General features: G+C 53.8%; 2 protein-coding genes across 2 annotated transcripts in view; one reads left to right on the top strand and one right to left on the bottom strand.

Moving 5' to 3' along the window:
• The first annotated feature begins 4,489 nt into the window (after positions 1-4,489).
• Positions 4,490-18,127, top strand: FOXP3 (forkhead box P3). Its single transcript, XM_033212258.1, is given in 14 exon segments — positions 4,490-4,612; positions 10,610-10,841; positions 11,372-11,476; positions 11,575-11,713; positions 12,126-12,213; positions 12,283-12,387; positions 13,268-13,355; positions 13,561-13,641; positions 14,869-15,019; positions 16,044-16,120; positions 16,808-16,850; positions 16,853-16,908; positions 17,087-17,120; positions 17,123-18,127. Coding segments are annotated over 14 exon segments (1,341 nt in total). The 5' UTR covers positions 4,490-4,583; the 3' UTR covers positions 17,236-18,127.
• Positions 18,042-21,501, bottom strand: part of CCDC22 (coiled-coil domain containing 22) — a 20,028-nt gene continuing 16,568 nt past the window's right edge. Inside the window, 11 exon segments of the mRNA XM_033212249.1 lie at positions 18,042-18,415; positions 18,847-18,921; positions 19,002-19,061; positions 19,307-19,402; positions 19,644-19,751; positions 19,833-19,934; positions 20,044-20,160; positions 20,257-20,376; positions 20,798-20,817; positions 20,820-20,916; positions 21,007-21,069. Coding sequence (XP_033068140.1) covers positions 18,302-18,415; positions 18,847-18,921; positions 19,002-19,061; positions 19,307-19,402; positions 19,644-19,751; positions 19,833-19,934; positions 20,044-20,160; positions 20,257-20,376; positions 20,798-20,817; positions 20,820-20,916; positions 21,007-21,069 — 972 coding nt within the window. The 3' untranslated portion in view covers positions 18,042-18,301.

The raw sequence follows: 21,501 nt of genomic DNA, 5'->3' as shown, positions 1-21,501 counted from the left end.
GAGCCAGGGTGAAGGCGGCGAGACCTTAAAGAGCAGTATGGGATGAACCAATGACGAGGCTAGAAAGTGCAGCGGGGACGGAGGGAGGACTTGGAGGCAAGACGCGAAAACAGCAGAGCCGACGGGGGCGGTGTAGGTGGTGTGAAGGGAGGCATGAGTAGCCAATAAGGAGGCCGGAGGGGAGGACGCTGTGTAGGCAGAGTCTGAGCCATTGGGTGGCCGCACAGCAGGACCAAAGAACGCAGGCAGCCCTTAGGAAAAATGTGCCTGTCAGGGATGGGGTTACCCTCTCCCCACTCCGAGACTCCCCATTGTCCCAGGAATACCCAGAGCCTCTGAAGGCCTAGACCACACCCTGGTGCGTGACCTAGGAAAGAGAAAAGGACTCTCCTGTTGCAGTTAGTTACTTACTGGGTCCTCCCTGCACAACTCCAACCTTTGCTTGAGCAGTGCCACAAGCCAAGAATGCCCCTGATTGTCAACCGCAAGCACGCTCCAGGACTTGGTACTATTGTTGAATGAATGGCCGAATAGGATATTTAATTTTCTGAAGGATTCATTTTTAAAATTTCAGCTCAGCAAACACTGAGGCTGACTGTCCGCTACCAGAAGTCGATTGGGCATATGGGTAGCTTCTGACCAATGGAATCCCAATCAAAGCCCTGTCCTTCTTGCCCAACCTGATACTCCACACCCCACAGGGGCCTCACCTCGCTTCTTTCTGTCCCCCCATCTCTGCTCCTACTGTTCCCTCTCCCAAGAGTGCTGTTCCTTCTGCTTCTTCCATCTAGTGAACTCCTTTCACTCTCCTTTTGCAGTCTCACCTTCTGTGGGAGCTCAACTGCAGCTTTTGTCCGCTAAATACATCCATTCATACATTCCTTCTCCATCCTGGGAAGATTTATAACACCTACTGAGTGCCAGGTTCTGAGCATGCTGTTACCTCATTGGAACCTCACAGCATCCTAGGAGGGAGGTGATCCTTCCAGCAGCCCCTCTCCCCAGGTCTCCATGTCCAGGATGTCCATGAGTTAGAAAGAAATATGTCAGTTGCAAGTAACAGAAAAATCATAAAATAATGGGGGCTTAAGCAAGATAGAACTTTATTTTTTCTCACCTAAAAGTTCAAGCTGGCAAATAGTCCAGGGACTCCTTCCTGCCCACCTGGTTTGGGCATTGTCTGTCCTGATCTGCTCCAAGACCCTCAGTCTTCAACAAATCCTTTTGGCTGTCTATTAAAAATATTTACCAAATCCACCCTCTTCTCACCACCTCCACTACCAGCAGTATCACCAGTCACCTAGACTACTGCAGTAACCAGCTCCTTGCTGGTCCCCTGCTTTCACATTCAGTCCCTAGACTCCATTGTACACTCAGCATTCAGGGGTTCTGTTAAATCCTAACACAGTTTATGTTTCTCCTTGCTCACAACCCTGTCATGCCTTCGTCCTCACTCAGCGTTGAAGCCAAAGTCTTTACCATGGCCTCTAAGGTCCTGTGTGGTCTAACCTCCAAGTCCCCTTTCTGACCTCACCTCCAACTTCTCTTCTTGCTCTCTCCACACTAACCACACCAGCCTCTTTGTGGACCTTGAACAAATCAGGTATACTCCCACCTCAGGACCTTTGCCCTGGCTGTTTCCTTTGGAGTTCCTCAGATATCTAGCTGGTTCCCTCCCTCATCTCCTTCAAGTCTTGTCAGAGGCCCCTGTCTCTGGGGACTTTTCCTGACCAGTTTAATCTTGCCAGTCACCCCCAACTCCCAACCCTCCCAGTCTCCTTCTCGAGAAGCCCTCCATGAGAGAGGATATAGTCCAGTATAGAGGGGAGGTAGCAACCTCTACCCCTCTCTGCCCTTCTGACCCCAGCCCCCATTCTGCAAGGATCTTGCTTTCAGCAGCCGTAGCATTTCCCTCTCACACCCTGGGCCCTGCCCAAGGGGCCAGCTGACATTCTCGGCACTACCTTCACTCTGTTTGCCTCCTATCTGGCCACTCTCTTTCATGGAGTGAGTGACAGTAAGGGACAGATGGTCTGGGGAAGGTATAAGGAGAATGCAGCCCACACCTCTGATCTTGAGAGAGAAAACTAGCCCCCATTTCCAGGAGGGGACAGGTGCTGGGGCAGGGAACAAGGCCTCCACTGATAGAACTGGCCTGGTTTATAATTACACAGGAGGTGTAGGGAACATTCTGACCCAAGTCTGCAGGGGGCAAGGGGTCATTAACCATGGGAACATAACTGCAAGGGATCATTAACCTTGGGACCATCACTGCAAGGGGTCATTAACCTTGGGACCATCACTAGAATCAGCTCCCCAGGACTTCTTCCTGACATGCATGCTCCTCACCCCCTCCCTTGCTCCCTCCCACATGCTGTGACATCTGTTAAACACCTGCTGTACACGGGGTCCCTGCAGGCCTCCAAGCAGGGGACCTCATCCCACCTTGGTGCCTCCCCTGGCTGTCCAACACACCCAAGCCATTTTTGGGTCTCAGATGTGTCCCACCAACTCAGAAGTCTCAACCAGTGAAAGTTTTGTTTTGAACTAATGGTAGGGAGGGTTGGGTACTTTTTTTTTTTTTTTTTAATTGTTGTTGGCTGATTTTTTTAAGGTCTTTTTTTTTTTCTTCTTCTTTTTTTTTTTCTTGTCTTCACAAAGCCAGGCCATCAGGCCACTCTGGGCTTTTCCAGAAGGGTGAGTCTTGAGGTGAGAAAGAGGCCCTCGTTTTTATGAGGCCTTAGAAGGTTGGGGAGGAAAGGGGGCAAAGGGGTGAAGGGGTGGGTCTGGCCACCAGATTGTACCATGTAAATAAAAAGCCCTTTCCAATTTCTCTTCCCCAGGTCTGAAGCCATTCTTGTAGAGGGCTGGAGTGGACGTTGGACAACTAGAACCCTGGGCTTTGCAGAGTGCTGGCAGCTGGAAGTCTCCACCATGGCCTGTCAGGAGAAGCCCCTGGGGGCTGGTCTACCATGCTGACCAGTGGTTGGATAGAGTGCCTGCTGAGGTCAAGAAATGCAGCCACCAATTCCCGGACAACCTAAAAACCTCACAAGCTTCAAGTCTCCAAGGACTCTCCAAATCCCAGGATCTCCCTGTCATCACGTCCTAGAATTTAAAACCTGAGACCATCGAGTTCAGGAAAACTTGGGGATTTCAAAGCCCAGCACCAAAGAAAGCGGGACCCACACTCGCCAGCTCTGTGATCTTGGGCAAGTTGCTTGACTACTTATACCTCCATTTTCCTCATCTGTATAACAGCATACAATAATAATGAGATGGAGCTCAAGGGGCCATGGTGAGGTTTGAACATGATCACTTGTGAGACATGTTCAGCATGTATCTGACCCATGGAAAATTCAAGATAAACATCAGCTACTGAGATGATGGCGGATATTTGGAATCCTAAATCCTTGGAATCTGGGGCTTTTCAAGGCAAAAGATCCCAAAGGCTGAGGGCCTCAGAAGCATCAGGCCATGATGTTCCTGAAACAAGAGGGTCAGGGTCCCAGTGGGCCTCTGGGCTTCTTCGTGAGGATGGATGCATTAATACTGGGGACCTGCTAGGGACCTTCCCAGCGGTACAGTGGCTGGGTCAGGGCACTCAAGCCCTACAACGTGATGAGGCGAGACTTTTCTCTCTTTCCTCATTCAGTAACTATCAGTAGATTCTGGGAGCCAGGGATTCTCCGACTCTTCGATTCCATGAATTGTAGGGGATGACGGTGGGCTCTCCACTTTCTCCTCCATGAAGTAACTTACATGCCCCTCACCCTCTGTGGGAGGGGTGTTGCAGGGGGTCCAGAACTCCCCTCGCTGGGTAGTTTGAGCAGTGGGGACCATATCAATTTCATCTATGGGGAAACCGAGGCCTGGAGCAGGGCGAGGCCTCTGGAACCCAGCCCTATTCTGTCTCTTTCACTGGCATTTCCCATCCACACATAGAGCTTCAGATTCTCTCTTTCTTTCCCCAGAGACCCTCAGATATCTTCTCACTCACAGAACAGTGTCTCTGCCTGCCTCGGGTTGGCCCTGTGATTTATTTTAGTTCTTTTCCCTTGTTTTTTTTTTTTTTTTCAAACTCTACACACTTTTGTTTTAAAAACTGTGGTTTCTCATGAGCCCTATTATCTCATTGATACCTCTCACCTCTGTGGTGAGGGGAAGAAATCATATTTTCAGATGACTCGTAAAGGGCAAAGAAAAAAAACCCAAAATTTCAAAATTTCCGTTTAAGTCTCATAATCAAGAAAAGGAGAAACACAGAGAGAGAGAGAAAAAAAACTATGAGAACCCCCCCCACCCCGTGATTATCAGCGTACACACTCATCGAAAAAAAATTTGGATTATTAGAAGAGAGAGGTCTGCGGCTTCCACACCGTACAGCGTGGTTTTTCTTCTCGGTATAAAAGCAAAGTTGTTTTTGATACGTGACAGTTTCCCACAAGCCAGGCTGATCCTTTTCTGTCAGTCCACTTCACCAAGGTGAGTGTCCCCGCTCTCCCCTACCAGATGTGGGCCGCATTGGAGGAGATGGCAGGGAGGTAGGCACGGGGGCGTCAGGGGCCCTCTGGTACATTGGGATGTACCCAGCTACCATGATTCCAGCCAGGTAAGGTCTTTAAAAAAATAATAATGAATAAATGGCAGAAGACTTAAAGGTGAAGTACTTAATGCATGGGCAGGGGCAAAGATAAATGAATTCATCAATTGATACGTAGATGGATAGCATTTTAAAAATATGTCAGCTGCCAGTCTTTATGGATTTCAGAGCTTTGAACAACTTGAAATGCTGTCCAGGTGCAACTGAAAATTTCAACTGCGTCTCTCTCATCTCTTTGTCTCTTAGCTCTTGATGCCTCTCATCCTTCTCTGCCTCTCTGCTCACCCTGTCTCGCTCTTTTACGTGTTTCTCTGCCTCTCTTTCTCCCGCCATCTGTCTGTTGCTACACTCAGACTCTCTTTCCCCACATCTCTCCTGGCCTCTGACCATCTCCCCTGTCTCTGTCTCCTCCATCTTGACTACACTCCATCGATCTCCTTTCCTCCATCTCTCCCACTCTCTTTTCTTGCCTTCCCCCCACCCTCCCGCCGTCCCAGCCAGCATCCAGCCTAGAGCTTTATACACAGCTGGCACTTAATAATAGTAATGTCACTGAGGACCTTTACATTTTATGAGAGTGAGCATCAGTTCTGTTCACCCTGGTAGCAGGATTGCAAGGTGCCAGGGCAAGCTGAGCACTTAACTGAACTTTGCTTGTATCGCTTTAGAGGAGACCCTTGGGGTGGGGGTGGGGGCAGGGAGCACCTCACGCCATTGTCAACCATGGTTTAGCTGTGTGGACCTACCCAGGACTGCATGTGTGTGACCAGAGTCCATGTTCAGGAAGCGAGCAGGTTGTTCAGGGCTGGGATGAGCTCGATTCTGCAGGCTTAGCACAGCGTTTGGCATACAATAAGTGCTTATGAAGTGTTAGCTATTAGTATTTCTGTAACCAAATTAGAATCATGCTATGTATTGGTTTTGTTCCTGCTTTATTCAATTAATAGTAGTGTTTTTGAAGCTTACTAAAAATTGTTTGAACACATGATCTTTCCTGAGGGACAAGACTGTCCTCACATCAGCATGAACTTTGATTGATTTGACCAAGTGCCAATTGTTGGACATTCCGGTTGTTTCTTGTTTTTTTCTATAAACTTCCCCGACTGCTTCCTTGGATTCCTGAAAAGGGAGTTGCTGGGGCAAAGGGAACATGCATTTTTAAAGTTTATGACCCTCTCTGCAAATTCTCCTTCCAAAAGATTGTCCTATTTTATGCTCCCTCTACTTAACCTAACCCTGGGTGAGTATTACTATTTTTTAATTATTTCCCAACATTACAGGTAAGAAAAACGCATTATCACATTGTTGAAATTTGCATCTTTTGATTATTTTTACTGTTTATTGGCCATTGTGCTTTTTTCTTTTTTTTTTTTTTCTTTTTTGGTTGTCTGGTCATGTCCTTACTCCTAATAGGGTGTTCATCTTATTTTTCTCTTATTGATTTGCCACAGCTGTTTATTTGGAATGGTTACTAACCTTTCATCAGCCATACATATATAGCAGATATTTTCCCCAATTCATCATTTGTTTTTTTCTATTGTTTATGATGTTTTTTTGTGATGCTTATGATGGTTTTATATAGTCAAATAGGTTAGTCTTTTTTTCTGTGGCTTCTGTCTCTGGTTTTGTGCTTAGAAAGTCCTTTCCCACTTGAAAATGAGATAAATGTTCACCTATGTTGGCTTCTAGTCTCTTTTATGGCTTCATTTTTTCCATTTACTATAGAGGTTAAGAGTGTGGGTACTGGAGCCAGACTGTCTGGGACAAACCCAGCGTCACCCCAAGCCCTATGTGTCATTTTTAGCCAGGCACTTAACCTCTCCGTACCTCCATTTCCTCATATGTACTGCAATGATTATAATAGTACCTTCCTCAGGAGTCTTTGTTTAGATTAAAATTTTTAACCACAGTAAATACTTAGCACAAGGCCTGACACACAATAAACCCAAGATCAGCATTAGGTATTAAAGCTTATATCTTGAATGGATCTGGGTATTTTAGGGTATATGATGGTGGTGACATTTCAAACTGGGCAGGGAGGGGTTGTTGGGATAATGGACTGATTATTCATTCAATAACTTTATCTTCTCTGTAATTATCTCAGACACATTTGTTAAACAATCCATCCTCCATGGTCCTCCAGTTTGAAATGCCACATTCATCACAAACTCAGTTCTCTCCATATGTGGGTCCATGTCCAAGCTTTCTATTCTGTTCTCTTCCCCAGTATCTGTTCTTATACCAGGACCACATTGTTTTGCTGATTGTTGCTTTGCAATACAATTCAATACGCAGCCATGGGCGTCCCTGGCACCTTGCCCTTCTTTATTCTTCATTATTTCAGGCAGCATCAGTTGAACCAGCCAGAGACCAGCAAATGTTCTTATTTGAGGCAATCCTCTCGCACGTATGCACTCTGGCTCTCCGTGCATGTCTCCATTTCTCTCAGTGTCTCTATCTCTCGTTCTCCCTTGCTCGCTCTTTGTGTGTGTCTCTTTGTCTCTATGTATCCCTATCTCTCAGCCAGTCCCCTGGATAGAGGGGCATTTGTCAACTTGAAGCCCTGCAGACACCTAATGACTTAACCAGACACAGTGTAGAAAGGCCTTGGCCCTCGTCTACTCCATGCCTCTCCCTGCTCAGTGTAGAAGGGCAAATTGAGGACCAGAGATCCCAGGGTCTCGCCAAAATGCAGCGGCAGAGTTAAAATCCAAGCCTAGATCTCAGGACTCTAGGTGGAACCCTGGCTCTGGCTCTCTCCTCAACTACAGGCCTCAGTTTATCCTCAGCACCAGAAGGGGGAAGGGGGACCTGGGCTACCATTCCCCCTTCTGCCTTCTCACACATTGAACCCCAGCTTCTCACAGGTTGGACGATCCACGATCACAGTGTGGGGCCCAGCCTCACAAGAGCTGGGCTAGGTGAGGCCCTGGGCTCCATGGGTCAGGAGGCCTAGTTGGCCAGAGCGTGGTGATGATGGAGGCATGTCAGTCAGTCAGGCTGTGTGTCCCCAGAGCTGGTGCTGGTCCCTGAAAACCTTGGTTGCGGGGCCCTCCAGAGAGTCTGGTGATGGGCTCTGTATTGGTGAAGGCCGAGGCTTTTCCAGCTCCCCCGATGAGGCCCAGACCAAAGGCACACCAGCCTCAACCACCTCCTCCCCGTTGCCATCTCTGGTGGAGTGGCCATGTATTTGGGAATGTTGTTCCAGAGTAGACAGGGAGACTGAGGCCCTGGGGAGGCTAGCTGTGGTTCCACGTCTGGTAGGCAAGAGGCCCTATAAAGCAGCAAGCTGCCTTTCAAGTGGTTCCAGGGAGTCTGGATACCAGGGACACTGGCCCTACACATACTGAGACATTGGGACCATAGACCCCACAGTCTGTGGTTTTGAGATTCTAGGATCCTTTAAATCTAAGAAATGCTGCTCTATAATTCTGAAGTCCTGGTGTTATACTATTTGAAGACCCCAGGGGTCCCAGTATCTGTGGAGCCTGCCTGGCACTCTCAGAGCTTCAAACCTGGGTCTTCTCCACAACCCAAGAAGGGCCAGATCTACAGAGCTAGAGGCTTGTCACGGTGGCCAGATGGACATCACCTACCATATCCACTAGCACCCACGTCACCCCACCTGGGCCAAGCCTGCTGCAGGACAGGGCAGCCAATTCTCGGAACGAAACCTGTAGGGTGGGGTATCTGCCCTCTTCTCTTCCTCCGTGGTGTCGATGAAGCCCGGTGCATCCGGCCGCCATGACGTCAATGGCGGAAAAATCTGGGCAAGTCGGGGGCTGTGACAACAGGGCCCAGATGCAGACCCCGATATGAAAACATATTCTGCGTCCCAGAAACATCCCCCATGCAGCTTCTGAGAAACCCAGTCAGAAAGGGATGTCCCAACAGACAGTGCAGGAAGCTGGCTGCCCAGCCCGGCCTTCTAGGTCCCCTACCCCCAGACAGATCATCTCCACATCCCTGTCTGAGAATGTATCTATGCTTCGCTGAGTCAGGCCATCCCACATGTGTTTGGGGAGAATTCTTAGCTCTGGCCAAGTGTCCAGGCAGCTTCAGAAGTGACCGCAGGCCAGCCGCATGGGCCAGGCCAGAATGGTGGAAAACATCCATTTGCACCAAAATTGGTATTAGTTTGTTCTGGCTGCTATAACAAAGTACCACAACTGAGTGGCTTCAGCAACAGAAATTGATCATCTCACAGTTCTGGAGGCTAGAGTCCAAGATCAAGGTGTTGCCAGGGTTGGTTCCTTCTGGGGGCCATGAGGGAGAAGCTGTTCCAGGCCTCTCCCCCAGCTTCTGGTGGTTGCTGGCAATCTTTGTTATTCCTCGGCTTGAAGGAGCATCACCCCATCTCTGGCTTCATTCATTCACTCACCTTCTCATCTCACCAGTGCTCTCCCAGGCCCCTGTTTGGAGCCTCCACAGACCCACACTCCTGTTTCTCACGAAGTAATGTTCTAAGCCCCCAGGAGACTAAGAACTTAATACCTGGATTCTCACACTCATCTCCCTCAGCACCACAGCTCTGTCAACCCCCAGGAGGTGACAGCAAAGAAAGGAAGGAGCAACTGCTCCCCCAGAACCCTTCCATACTCCCCCGGGCTGCTCTCAGCAGCTGTGTGCCCAACTCAGTGCTGTGAGGTGGAACAGAGAGATGGAGACACACAGACACACACATACACACACCAGAGAGTTTATAAAATGTGCACACAGAAACACTTCCTAAAGAAAGAAGTGGAGTTCTCAAGTCACTATGGGACTATGGAACTCGGCATCTGAGCATCCCCTTCTGTAATAATGGGGTTGGCTGGGCAGTCCCTTCCAGCTCTGGCTTCCTCTCAGACCAGGATTACAGGATCCTGAAAAGCCAGTGCTTCCCTCGGGGAGTGGAAGATTCTGGGGCTCAACAGAGGGGCCGGAGCCATTGTGGAGGGCTTTCAAGGTGAGGACAATAGAAGAGCAGGCCTTGCGTGGCTTGGACAGGGGAACAGGAGAAGGAGTGGGCATTTGAGGCAGGGTGAGTAGGATGAGCCAGGCTTGAGGGCCAGAAATTGAAGTGAACTCTGATGGGGATTGGGTTGAGAAGCTTCTACAGGCCCCAGCTCAAGAGACCCTGTCTCTCCTCCTGTCTGTCACTTGCCATGCTGGATCCGTGCATGATCACACTCCTGGACTCGCCTCCTTGCCCTGAGATCCAGACTACCGTATTCAGCTGCCCCCTCAGCTCCTCCACTCACACATCTAATGCCAGACTCTTCATGTCTATCCACACCTGCACTTTTGCCCCCAATCCAACTGCCTGCCATGTCCCCCATCTCAGGTAATGTCAGCTCGGTCCTTCCAGCTGCTCAAGCTAAAGCCCATGTTACTTTGACCCTCCCTCTTACCCACTACATCCAAGCTGCCAGCACTGCTCCTGATCCAGCTGCAGATTAAGTCTCAGAATCTACCCCACTTCTCACCTTCTCCACCGCCACCAGCCCATTCTGTGCCAGCATCATCATTTGCCAGGACTATTGCAATAGCCTCCTCACTAGCTCCACTCCCAGCAGCCAGATGAATCTTTTGAGTCCATGCCTAATCCCTGGGGCAAAATAGGACTCCCAGGAGAAAGTCCAAGACCAGCTCCGGCAACATGAGCAAACACAGCCTGTGCAGGGTGCACGAGGGCCGGAGGCCTGAGGCTTGAAACAGCTCTTAAGTGGAGGGAGAAACAACCATTGCCCTCATAGAGGACACATCCACACCAGGGCTGTGCTAGCGTGGGCAGGCAAGCCAGGTGCTAGACCTCTGCATGTGGGGCGTGTGGGGTATGCATGTATACCTGTGTTCTTGGTGTGTGTGTGTGTGTCCACACCTGGGGTGCAGCTGTGGGACCCCTCGGGACATGTCCCAGCCAATGCCTGCTGTGACCAGAGGGGTGTCCACGTGGTTCAGGTGGTCGAGTATCTTATACCGCCCTAGCACATGTGTGACTCCTTTCCCCTATTGTCTACACAGCCTGCCCTTGGACAAGGACCCGATGCCCAACCCCAGGCCAGGCAAGCCCTCGGCCCCTTCCTTGGCCCTTGGCCCATCCCCAGGAGCCTCGCCTAGCTGGAGGGCTGCACCCAAAGCCTCAGACCTGCTGGGGGCCCGGGGCCCTGGGGGAACCTTCCAGGGCCGAGATCTTCGAGGCGGGGCTCATGCCTCCTCTTCCTCCTTGAACCCTATGCCACCATCGCAGCTGCAGGTGAGGCCCTGGGCCCAGGATGGGGCAGGCAGGGTGGGGTACCTGGACCTACAGGTGCCGACCTTTACTGTGGCACCGGGCGGGGAGGGGGGTGCTGGCTGGGGCACAGGAAGTGGTTTCTGGGTCCCAGGCAAGTCTGTGACTTATGCAGATGTTGCAGGGCCAAGAAAGTCCCCACCTGCCAGGCCTCAGAGATTGGAGGCTCTCCCCGACCTCCCAATCCCTGTCTCAGGAGAAGAGGAAGCCATATTATAGTCCCATGGGCATAGCTATGTGTCCCCATCCCCATGTGACAAGAGGAGAGGACTGGGGCGAAGGAGGTGAGGTGACAGGGTTGAGGCCAGCTCTGCGACTTATTAGCTGTTTGATCTTTAAAAAGTTACTCAATCTCCATGAGCCTCAGTTTCCACACGTATAAAAGGGGAACGATCATAGCATCTACCATGTGGGCTTGCGGTGCAGAGTATATGAATTAGACACAGAACACTGAGGATCAGGATGGCCTCTCACCCACCTGCCTTTCTGCCCAGCTGCCCACACTGCCCCTAGTCATGGTGGCACCCTCCGGGGCACGGCTGGGCCCCTTGCCCCACTTACAGGCACTCCTCCAGGACAGGCCACATTTCATGCACCAGGTATGGACGGTGAATGGGCAGGGAGGAGGGAGCAGGTGGGAGAACTGTGGGGAGGGACCCCGAGCCAGGCTGAACCACAGCCCACATGTGCCCCCCAGCTCTCAACGGTGGATGCCCACGCCCGGACCCCTGTGCTGCAGGTGCACCCCCTGGAGAGCCCAGCCATGATCAGCCTCCCACCACCCACCACTGCCACTGGGGTCTTCTCCCTCAAGGCCCGGCCTGGCCTCCCACCTGGTAACACCTCAGCCCATACTCCACGGCTTCACAGAACCCCCGGGTCCCCAGATCCTTGGCCGTGAGCAGTGTAGGCTATTCTGAATTGCAGTCCTCTGAGGGTCAAAGGTGTCAGGTCTCAGGCTTGGAAACTCCAACCTCCAAAAAATGTCAGGTGCAGAACCTTAAAGATGCAGAATGTCAAAATCACGAAACCACAGAGCTTTACAAAGCTAGTCAAAATGTCAGCACCTGCGAATGGCCGTCTTTAAGCTTCTCTGCCAGAAGCCTGGGACTTTGGGGACAGCAGAGCCCCCTGGGAGTCAGGGTTTTTGAGGCTCAGGAGGGTGGGAAGCTCAAAATGAGAGGCCTTGTGGGTCAAGCTCCAGAGCCCAGCCCACAGCCTCCAGAGATGCCCTGTCCCCACCCACAGGGATCAACGTGGCCAGCCTGGAATGGGTGTCCAGAGAGCCAGCACTGCTCTGCACCTTCCCAAATCCCGGTGCACCCAGGAAGGACAGGTCAGTGGACAGGGCTGGGAAGGATCCTCACCCTCCTATCCCCTCCCCTGACACCCTCTATCCCCCCAGCACCCTTTCGGCCATGCCCCAGAGCTCCTACCCACTGCTGGCAAATGGTGTCTGCAAGTGGCCCGGATGTGAGAAGGTCTTCGAAGAGCCAGAGGACTTCCTCAAGTGAGTGGCCCAGGCCTGTGCCAGTCCACTGGCCCTGGCTTGTGGGGAGAGGTCTGGGGTACAGATCTCAGCCCAGGCTTAATCCCAATAAGTAGCAAGATGAAAGAGCTAAACTCTGAGACTGTGGGTTCAAATCCCAGCTCCATCCCTGACAGGCTGTGTGACCTTGGACAAATTACTTAGCTTCTCTGGACCTCAGTTTCCCCATATGTATAATAAGAAACATTTGTTCTGTTATTTATCCCCATTTTACAGACAAGGAGACTGAGGCCAAAGAGGTTAAGTGTCTTGATCAAAATCTCCCAGTTCCTGAGTGACAGATCTGGGATTTGAACCCATGCAGCCAGGCTCCAGATTCTGCACTCCTAACTGCTTTGTCCTGCTACTCCTCATGCCAACATGCCAGCCTTATTCTACTGTCCCCAAAGTTCTAGCTCCTCTAGATGGCTGCTGCTGCCTCCCCTCAGTCCCCCCATGTCTCTCTCTCTCTCTCACACACACACGTTGCACACAACCCTTAGCAGCAACCCCGCATGTCCTGTCCTCCTTGCAGCCAGGCCTTTGCACAGGCCGTCCCCTCCACCTGGAATGCCTTGCCCACTGTCACCTCCCTGGCCCATTCTCAGCTCACCGCACTTCCAATATTATCTCCAGCACCCTGGCCAGGCTCAAGTGGTGAGCTCAGGCCTGACATGCAGTAGGTGCCAAGTGGCATGTGTTAAGGGAATGAGGAGTATGAGACAGAGACTGAGATAGAGAGGGGAGAGGAGCTAGGGCTCAAACGAGAGACCTCCCAGAGGGTCTGGGCCCTCCCCATTCAGAGCATTGAGCCAGGCCAGGCCTGTCATGGTCACCTACATGGAATCTTCTCCCTACTTAGGCACTGCCAAGCAGACCATCTTCTGGATGAGAAGGGCAGGGCACAATGTCTCCTCCAAAGAGAGATGGTACAGTCTCTGGAGCAGCAGGTAATGCCAGGGCAGTGGGGGGTAGGGGACAGGGATAGTACACAAAACCTTCTGTCCACCATGTACCAGAAACCAAGTTCACCTGGGACGAGGGCTGATATAAAGGAAGGAAGAGGAATGGGCACTCCCAGGGAATACCGTAGCCTGGGCAAAGATGTGGCAGAGAAGGGCCAGGCTGAGGCCTCATGTTTGTGCCATTTCACAGCTGGTGCTGGAGAAGGAGAAGCTGAGTGCTATGCAGGCCCACCTGGCTGGGAAAATGGCACTGACCAAGGCTTCATCTGTGGTGAGCGACCCCAGGACTGGTGGTGGCAGACTCAGACTGTTGGGGGGCAGGGAGGAGGTCTGCAGGTGCAGGGAACTTAACCTCACATGCAGGTCCTGAGAGCTAGCGTCCCCTGTCCCCAGCTCCAAACATGCCCAGACCTAGAAATCTGTCCCCCTCCAACTTACAAACCCTCTGACCCTAAGATCCCCAAACACCGTGATCCTGAGTTGTCAAAGCAAATGCAAATAGTCAAAGACTTTCCAGACGCAGGCTGTGCGCCAGCAGGACCAGCTGTGTAACCTGCAGGGCCCCTTGTTCAGATGTCAAGATGGCGACCACAGAGCATTAAACAAAGCACAGGGTGCCACATAACCACACAGGTCACACACCCATGAACCCAGCCCTGGAGGCCAGGCACTGTTTTTGAGTGCTTTGCTGGTGGTAGTTTATTTCTCATGATGCCAATGTACAGATGAGGAAAATTGAGGCCAGGGAGGTTTAGGTGACTTTCGCAAGGTCACGATTGAGTGGTAAAGAGCCCTATTCAACCCCAGCTCATGGTCTCAGCATCACTGGCCACATACGACATCCACACCTGCGCTCTAATAAATATGGCTCATGCTGTTTTGTGGGATTCCACTTCAGACTGGAATTTAGAAGAGGGCGTCTTTGCTTTGGAAAACACTGATTTAAAAATAAAGTGGGGCCAGGTGCAGTGTGGCTCACGCTTGTAATCCTAGCACTTTGGGAGGCCGAGGCAGGTGGATCACATGAGGTCAGGAGTTCGAGACCAGCCTGGCCAACATGGTGAAACCCCGTCTCTACCAAAAATACAAAAATTAGCTGGGCATAGTGGCGGGCACCTGTAGTCCCAGCTATTTGGGAGGCTGAGGCTGCTTGAACCTAAAAAATTAGCCAGGCGTGGTGGCGGGTGCCTATAGTCCCAGCTACTGGGAGGCTGAGGCAGGAGAATGTCATGAACCCTGGAGGCGGAACTTGCAGTGAGCCGAGATCGCGCCACTGCACTCCAGCCTGGGTGACAGAGTGAGACTCCGTCTCAAAAATAAATAAATAAAAATAAGGAAGAATTGCTTGAACCTGGAAGGTCGGGGATAGCAGTGAGCCGAGATCGCACCACTGCACTCCAGCCTGGGCGACAGAGCAAGACTCAGTCTCAAAAAAAAATAAAAAGTAAAAAGTGGGAAGTTTAAGCCTCTGGGTCACCAGCCTCTACCCCTCCCCCAGGCATCATCTGACAAGGGCTCCTGCTGCATTGTAGCTGCTGGCAGCCAAGGCAGTGCCGTCCCAGCCTGGTCTGGCCCCCGGGAGGCCCCCGACAGCCTGTTTGCTGTGCGGAGGCACCTGTGGGGTAGCCATGGAAACAGCACATTCCCAGGTAAGAATGGTCCTTGCACTACACAGTGCCCCCAAGCTCCTAATCCTGACAGGCTCTGGGAGGAGGGTGCAAAGGAGCTCCATGCTGCCCCTTCCCACCACCACCACCGCCGCAGCTGCCACCACTCAGCCTTTGGGAAAATGCATCCACTCACAAAAGCTTCCTTTCGCTGGGCGCGGTGGCTCAAGCCTGTAATCCCAGCACTTTGGGAGGCCGAGACGGGCGGATCACGAGGTCAGGAGATCGAGACCATCCTGGCTAACACGGTGAAACCCCGTCTCTACCAAAAAAATACAAAAATTTAGCTGGGCGAGGTGGCGGGCGCCTGTAGTCCAGCTACTCCGGAGGCTGAGGCAGGAGAATGGCGGGAACCCGGGAGGCGGAGCTTGCAGTGAGCTGAGATCCAGCCACTGCACTCCAGCCCCGGCAATAGAGCGAGACTCCGTCTCAAAAAAAAAAAAAAAAAAAAAGCTTCCTTTCAGAATGTTCGTGGCCTGAAAGTCCCCCATATGGTCTCAAGTGTCTGGCCCCTAGTCCTGACTCCCCTGGGGATTGGGGCCATGCCTCACCCACTCTGGACTCCAGCTACTACATTCGGCCATCAGAAGGGAGGGACCTGCTAAGTAATTCCAGGAGCACCTCCTTTCCTCCCCTGACCAAGGAAAATCGGGGTGGATTCGCCCGAGCTCACCTATCCACTGCTGTCCACCAGGCCTGGCTGTAGGCTTAGCAGGGATCAGAGACCCTGACTGTCATCCTGGCTCTGCCATTTAACCTCTTGCATCCTTTGGTATGCAAGTTACTCTGCTTCTTTTCAACCTCGGGGAGAACTATTTTGGCAGAAGTGGTGCAAAGAATAAATGATACAACTTATGTCAGGTGCTCAGCAAACAGTACCTGTGCCCGTGGACACAGGTGTTGACGGTGAGATCTCAGGCCTGTAGACTCACCTTGTAGGGAGAGGGGACAGGGAGCTAGCTAGGAGGTCCTGCATGGGGCTTGATTCATCCCCACTCTCTGACAGAGTTCCTTCACAACATGGACTACTTCAAATTCCACAACATGCGACCCCCTTTCACCTATGCCACGCTCATCCGCTGGGTAAGCAGGGCAGCTCGGCCCCAAGGAGGAGGAAGACAAAGATGGGGTGGGGGACCTGCCTCCCAAACTCCTGTCTCCCTCTGAGCACCCTCAGAGCGGGTTCCTCCATTCCCAAGCCCCAGCCCCAGGGAGCCCCAAGCCACGCCTCAAATGTGACCCCTCATGCTAGCTTCACCCCAAACCTGTCCACGAATCCAAACCTAAACCACTATCCAGGCTAGAGCATGCCAAATTCTGACCCTAAACCTATCCCCTTCCAGATGTCCACCTCAGCCCCTACCTAACCCTCTCCTGGACCTATAAAATAGCCCAAAGCTAACCCCATCTCTGCACCTTGCCCTAAACATACCCCAGCTCTTACTCTAACTCCTTCCCCAGCCTTTATGCCACCCAACCCCATCTCCTTCCCTAGCCCTGAACAAGACCCCACTCCCAACCTCAGTCCTGATCCCTTACCTAATCCCAGAACAACCATACCCACACCCCCCACATCTACCCTGCCCGACCCGACACTTCACCCCTTTTCTAACTCCATCTTTGACCCCATGCTTCACCCCACATCTAGTCCTGTCCCTGATTACCTGCCCCCACAATTCCACCCCATGTCAGATGGCTCAGGGTAGGTCACAGCCCCTCTAAACCCCAACTTTGGGGAACGTGCCCCTTATCCCACCCCCCAACTTCCAGGCCATCCTGGAGGCTCCAGAGAAGCAGCGGACACTCAATGAGATCTCCACTGGTTCACACGCATGTTCGCCTTCTTCAGAAACCATCCTGCCACCTGGAAGGTGAGCTCCTCTGAGGTGGCGGTGGCTGGGATGGCCTCAAGTGCCACCGCAGCTCAAAGTGGGCAGGCCTGGCTGGGCTTATAGGCACATTGGGGAGGAATGGGATGTGGGTCGCTGGTGGTGGCTGCTGGCCTCAGAGGTTGACGCCCACCTGATCCCTGTCCCCGGCCTTCCACAGAACGCCATCCGCCACAACCTGAGCCTGCACAAGTGCTTGTGCGGGTGGAGAGCGAGAAGGGGGCTGTGTGGACCGTGGATGAGTTGGAGTTCCGCAAGAAACGGAGCCAGAGGCCAAGCAGGTGTTCCAACCCTACACCTGGTCCCTGACCTCAAGAACAAGGAAAGGAGGACGGACGAATAGGGGCCAAACTGGTGGGAGGCAGAGGTGGTGGGGTCAGAGATGACAGGCCCTGGATGTGCCCACAGGGAACAAGAAGTGAGATTTCCACTGTCTTGCCTGCCAGGGCCCCTGTTCCCCCGTTGGCAGCCATCCCTCCCCCATCATATCCTTTGCCCCAAGGCTGCTCAGAGGGGCCCCATTCCTGGCCCCAGCCCCGACCTCCGCCCCAGACACACCCCCGAGTCGAGCCCTGCAGCCAAACGAGAGCCTTCACAACCAGCCACACACAGCCTGCCTCAGCTGCTCGCACAGATGACTTCAGGGCTGGAAAAGTCACATAGACACACAAAATGTCACAATCCTGTCCCTCACTCAACATAAACCCCAAAACACAAAGAGCCTGCCTCAGTACACTCAAACAACCTCAAAGCTGCATCATCACACAATCACACACAAGCACAGCCCTGACAACCCACATCCCCCAAGGCGCACACCCACAGCCAGCCTCAGGACCCACAGGGGCACTGTCACACGGGTGTGCCCAGAGGCCTACACAGAAGCAGCATCAGTACCCTCAGGATCTGAGGTCCCAACACATGCTCACTCACACACACGGCCTGTTAGAATTCACCTGCGTTACCTCATGCATGTGCACACGCACAGCCCCACAGTGGGTCTCTTGAGTCCCATGCAGACACACACAGCCACACACACTGACTTGCCAAAAATATCCCGTTGTCTCCCCTGCCACTCACCTCACTCCCATTCCCTGAGCCCTGATCCATGCCTCAGCTTAGACTGCAGAAAACTCATTTATTTGGGATTCAAGGCCCCAACCCACAGTACCATCCCCAATAAACTACAGCCGAGCTCCCCACATGCTGGACTATCACCCCATATAAGGGCTGTGGTCAGTGGGCAGGGGTCTGGGTCCAAGGCTGCAGCAGGAAGAACTGGGCAGTGGAGGAAGTAGCTAGGGCATGTGCTTGGCCACTGCCTCTAGCACCCCAAATCCCTGCCTGAGGCTGGGGAGAGACCTCTGCCAGCAGCTCCTCAGGCCTCCCGGACCCGGCCCAGGAGGCCAGCGTTCTCCTGGCGGAGGGCTCGGTAGTCCTCCCGGATCTTCTCCAGGTTGCTGAGGGTCTTCTTGCCCAGCTCTGTCTCGATCTGAGGCAACATGAACACATGCCCCCTCAGCGCACACACAGCCCCTTTCCCAGCTCCTGCTCGCCAGCCCCCATCACAGCCACTCTGGGCCCCTCCCACCACCTTCAACAACAGCCTGCTCTGTCCATGGCCAGGCCTCGCGTGGTGTTCCCTCTACCCAAAGCATCCTTTGCCATGTGGCAGGATTCCCCCTACATCTTTAAACTGAAGCCTCTGCCCATGGCCCTGGGAGGCAGGCAGGAGGGCCCTTGGGGTGGAAGCTGGGGCTCACAGTAGGCCACTTGCCTGTCCCAGGTCACAGGCACAGGCACTAAGGGGCAGGGCTGGGTGTCCAGCCATAGGCTGTGTCTGGCTCCATGGCCTCTCTCAGCATAACCTGAGCAACTGTCCCCCCGCCTGCCTTGGCTCCCCACCCTGCCCCCAGGCCTTACCTGCTCCTCGAGGTCTCGAACCTCCCGCATGATGGTGCCTGTGTCCTCAATGGTCTGGATGAGCTGGCTGCAGTTCTGGGGACAACAGGAGCAGAAGGCTTGCACCCAGCCCACCCACCCCCAGCAGCCCCACCCCAGGCACATGTCCCCCTCACCTCGTGCAGGGCAGCTAGATACTTATAGGCCTTCCGAACAGCATCGTCCTTCTTGGCATCCTGACCAGACACAGGGACCTCAAAGGTATCAGCGGGCTGCCCTGGACCATCTCCATGCCCTAAGAAGGCCACCGTCTCCCACCACCCCACTAGCTTCATCCTCCATGAAACAAAGCCAGCCCTGGGCATCAGTGCACCTCCAGCCTCACACAGGGCCTGGGTCTGGACCCCAGCCAGCCCATTAGCAGATGCACAGGCAGCAGCCCAGCCTCACCCCACTCACCCCCGCCCAACCTGCCCCACACCTTGAACACAAGCTCATCAGTCACCGCAAACGTCCGGTCCAGCTTCCCAGATAGGGAGTTGATTTCCTTCTGAAGCTCCCTCGTGTCAGACAAGATCTGGCAGACACCATGGTGGCCATGAGCCCCTGCCTGGGGCAGGCTGGCTGCAGTGGAGGGTCCTCATGTGCACCAGACAGGAACTGTGTCACTGTGTCAGGGGTGACTGGGATGGATTGTGTGTGACTATTCTGTGTTAAGAGTGTGACTGGACAGCTCTGCCTGAGGGTGTGAGGTCCCTTGCGGCCACACTATGCCTGACAGCCCACATGACCCACCCTCCATGGCCCTGGCAGCGTACCTTGGTGATCTCTTCCTTCTGCTTCCGGATGTTGCCCACGATCTCCAGGATGCGCTGGGTGTAGGCCAGCCGGGACACATCTCTGGGCAGAGTCTCCAGCTCTGACACCTAGGCAGGGACATAGCAGGCACTGCCCCAGGACCCGCCCCCCCACCCTTCTAAGCTACCCAGGTCCCTCACCAGGCCTACCAGCTGCTTATAGACCTCCTCCTTCCTGCGGGCCTCTTCAGCAGCTGCCCGGACACTCTGGTGCAGTTCTTGGATCTCTGCCAGCCGTCGAGAAGATTCCAGCTGCCAGGAGCCCACAGGCAGAAGACAGTGAGCAGAGCACAGGGATGGCCCCCTAGAGAGAGAACGAGTCTTCCCTGGCCTGCCCACAACCCAGTGCCCCACTGCTTACCTCTCTGCAATCCTGCAGCTTTCGGAGGTGGCGGTACTCAGCCAGGAGTGGGACCCGGTGCTTCTCCCACTGACCCGCCAAGTGGATGACCCGCTGGGCACTATTCTCCACCACAAGCTGGTGGGGGGTGGGTATGTGTCACAGAGGCTGGGCCCTCCAACCCCGCCCCGCCGCGCCCTGCCTCTCCCCCGCCAGCCACATCCCCAACCCCACCTGCAGCTTGGCAAGGTTGGCAGCCCCATCAGGCAGCAGCTCCACCGTGCGGCTCTTCAGGCGCAGGGCCTGCTCACGCTCCGCTGTGCTGAGCTCGCTTTGCCGGCACTCAGACTCTGCCTGGCCCGCGGACACCCAGTCACATGCTACAGCCCCCACGGAGCTCCACAGATGACTGTACACCCCTGTGACCCCCACAGGCCTCTCTGACAGCTCCACACTGGTGCCAAGGACCCCGAGGACCCCCTAATCCCCTGTCCATGCAGACCCGTGGTGCCCCACAGATGCCCACAGACCCTCCGAGGACCCCTCAATCCCCTGCCCATGCAGACCCATGGTGCCCCATAGATGCCCACAGACCCTCACCCCGGCCTGATTCTCACAGCCACCCTCAAGAGGCCCACGGATCCCCAATGGCTCTCAGGAACCCTTCTGCCATGTGCAGACCTCTACAGAGCACCTCTTGTCCCATCCAGTCCCTCATACCCTGAGGCCCTCCTTCTAACCTAGCCCAACATGCAGCCCCTCCCCCGCCCCTCACCTGCACAAAGCTGACGCCCAGGTTTTCATGTCGGCCTCAACCTCCTCAATGCTGCGGTTCACTCCTTCCAGCTGCTCCCGAAGGGACTCGAGCTCCTGTTCCTGAGCTGCCCATGTGTCCTGGGAGGCCCAGGCCAGTCAGGGTTGGGGTGTCAGGCCCAGTAGACAAGCAAGGGCCTGGGACACCCCCATCCAACCCACTCTGCTCACCTGTTCAGGCCGCCGGGAGGTGGCTGGCACATCTGACACCTGAGTGGCCTGGGTCTGGGGCTCCTAGGGGAGTGACGAGGGGCATCCTGGTTGTCGGGTAAGGCCCTTCCTCACGTGGCCCAGCCTCAGCCTCCCCTGAGAACTGCCCCCAGTGCAGCATGCATGCCCACTCAAGCACTGATGGCGGCTAGACTGTGACTATGTGGGTAAAGGCGCCATCTGCAATCTCAAGCCAGAGTGCTTGCTCATGGAGAAAGCTCCCTGACCCTGACACAGCTCCTACCCACCTGCCCCATCTCTCAAGCCTCAAATGCCTATGAGAAGGATGGGGGGGCCCTCAGAGTGAACATCTTAGGACAGAAGATATGCTCAAAGGAAACCGCCTGAGGAAAGGGGGTGTTGCCCCAAGAACACCCCCACACCCTTGCATGGTTCCCACCTATTCATATTTTCTCAAGTCCCTAAGAAGCTAGAGGACCTCTGGGTACCCACCCC

This window comes from Trachypithecus francoisi, unplaced genomic scaffold (genome assembly GCF_009764315.1).
Source record: "Trachypithecus francoisi isolate TF-2019V2 unplaced genomic scaffold, Tfra_2.0 Contig00413, whole genome shotgun sequence".
Taxonomy (NCBI): Eukaryota; Metazoa; Chordata; class Mammalia; order Primates; family Cercopithecidae; genus Trachypithecus; species Trachypithecus francoisi.
Note: the sequence above shows the minus strand (reverse complement) of the source record. Positions and strands in the feature narration are given on the sequence as shown.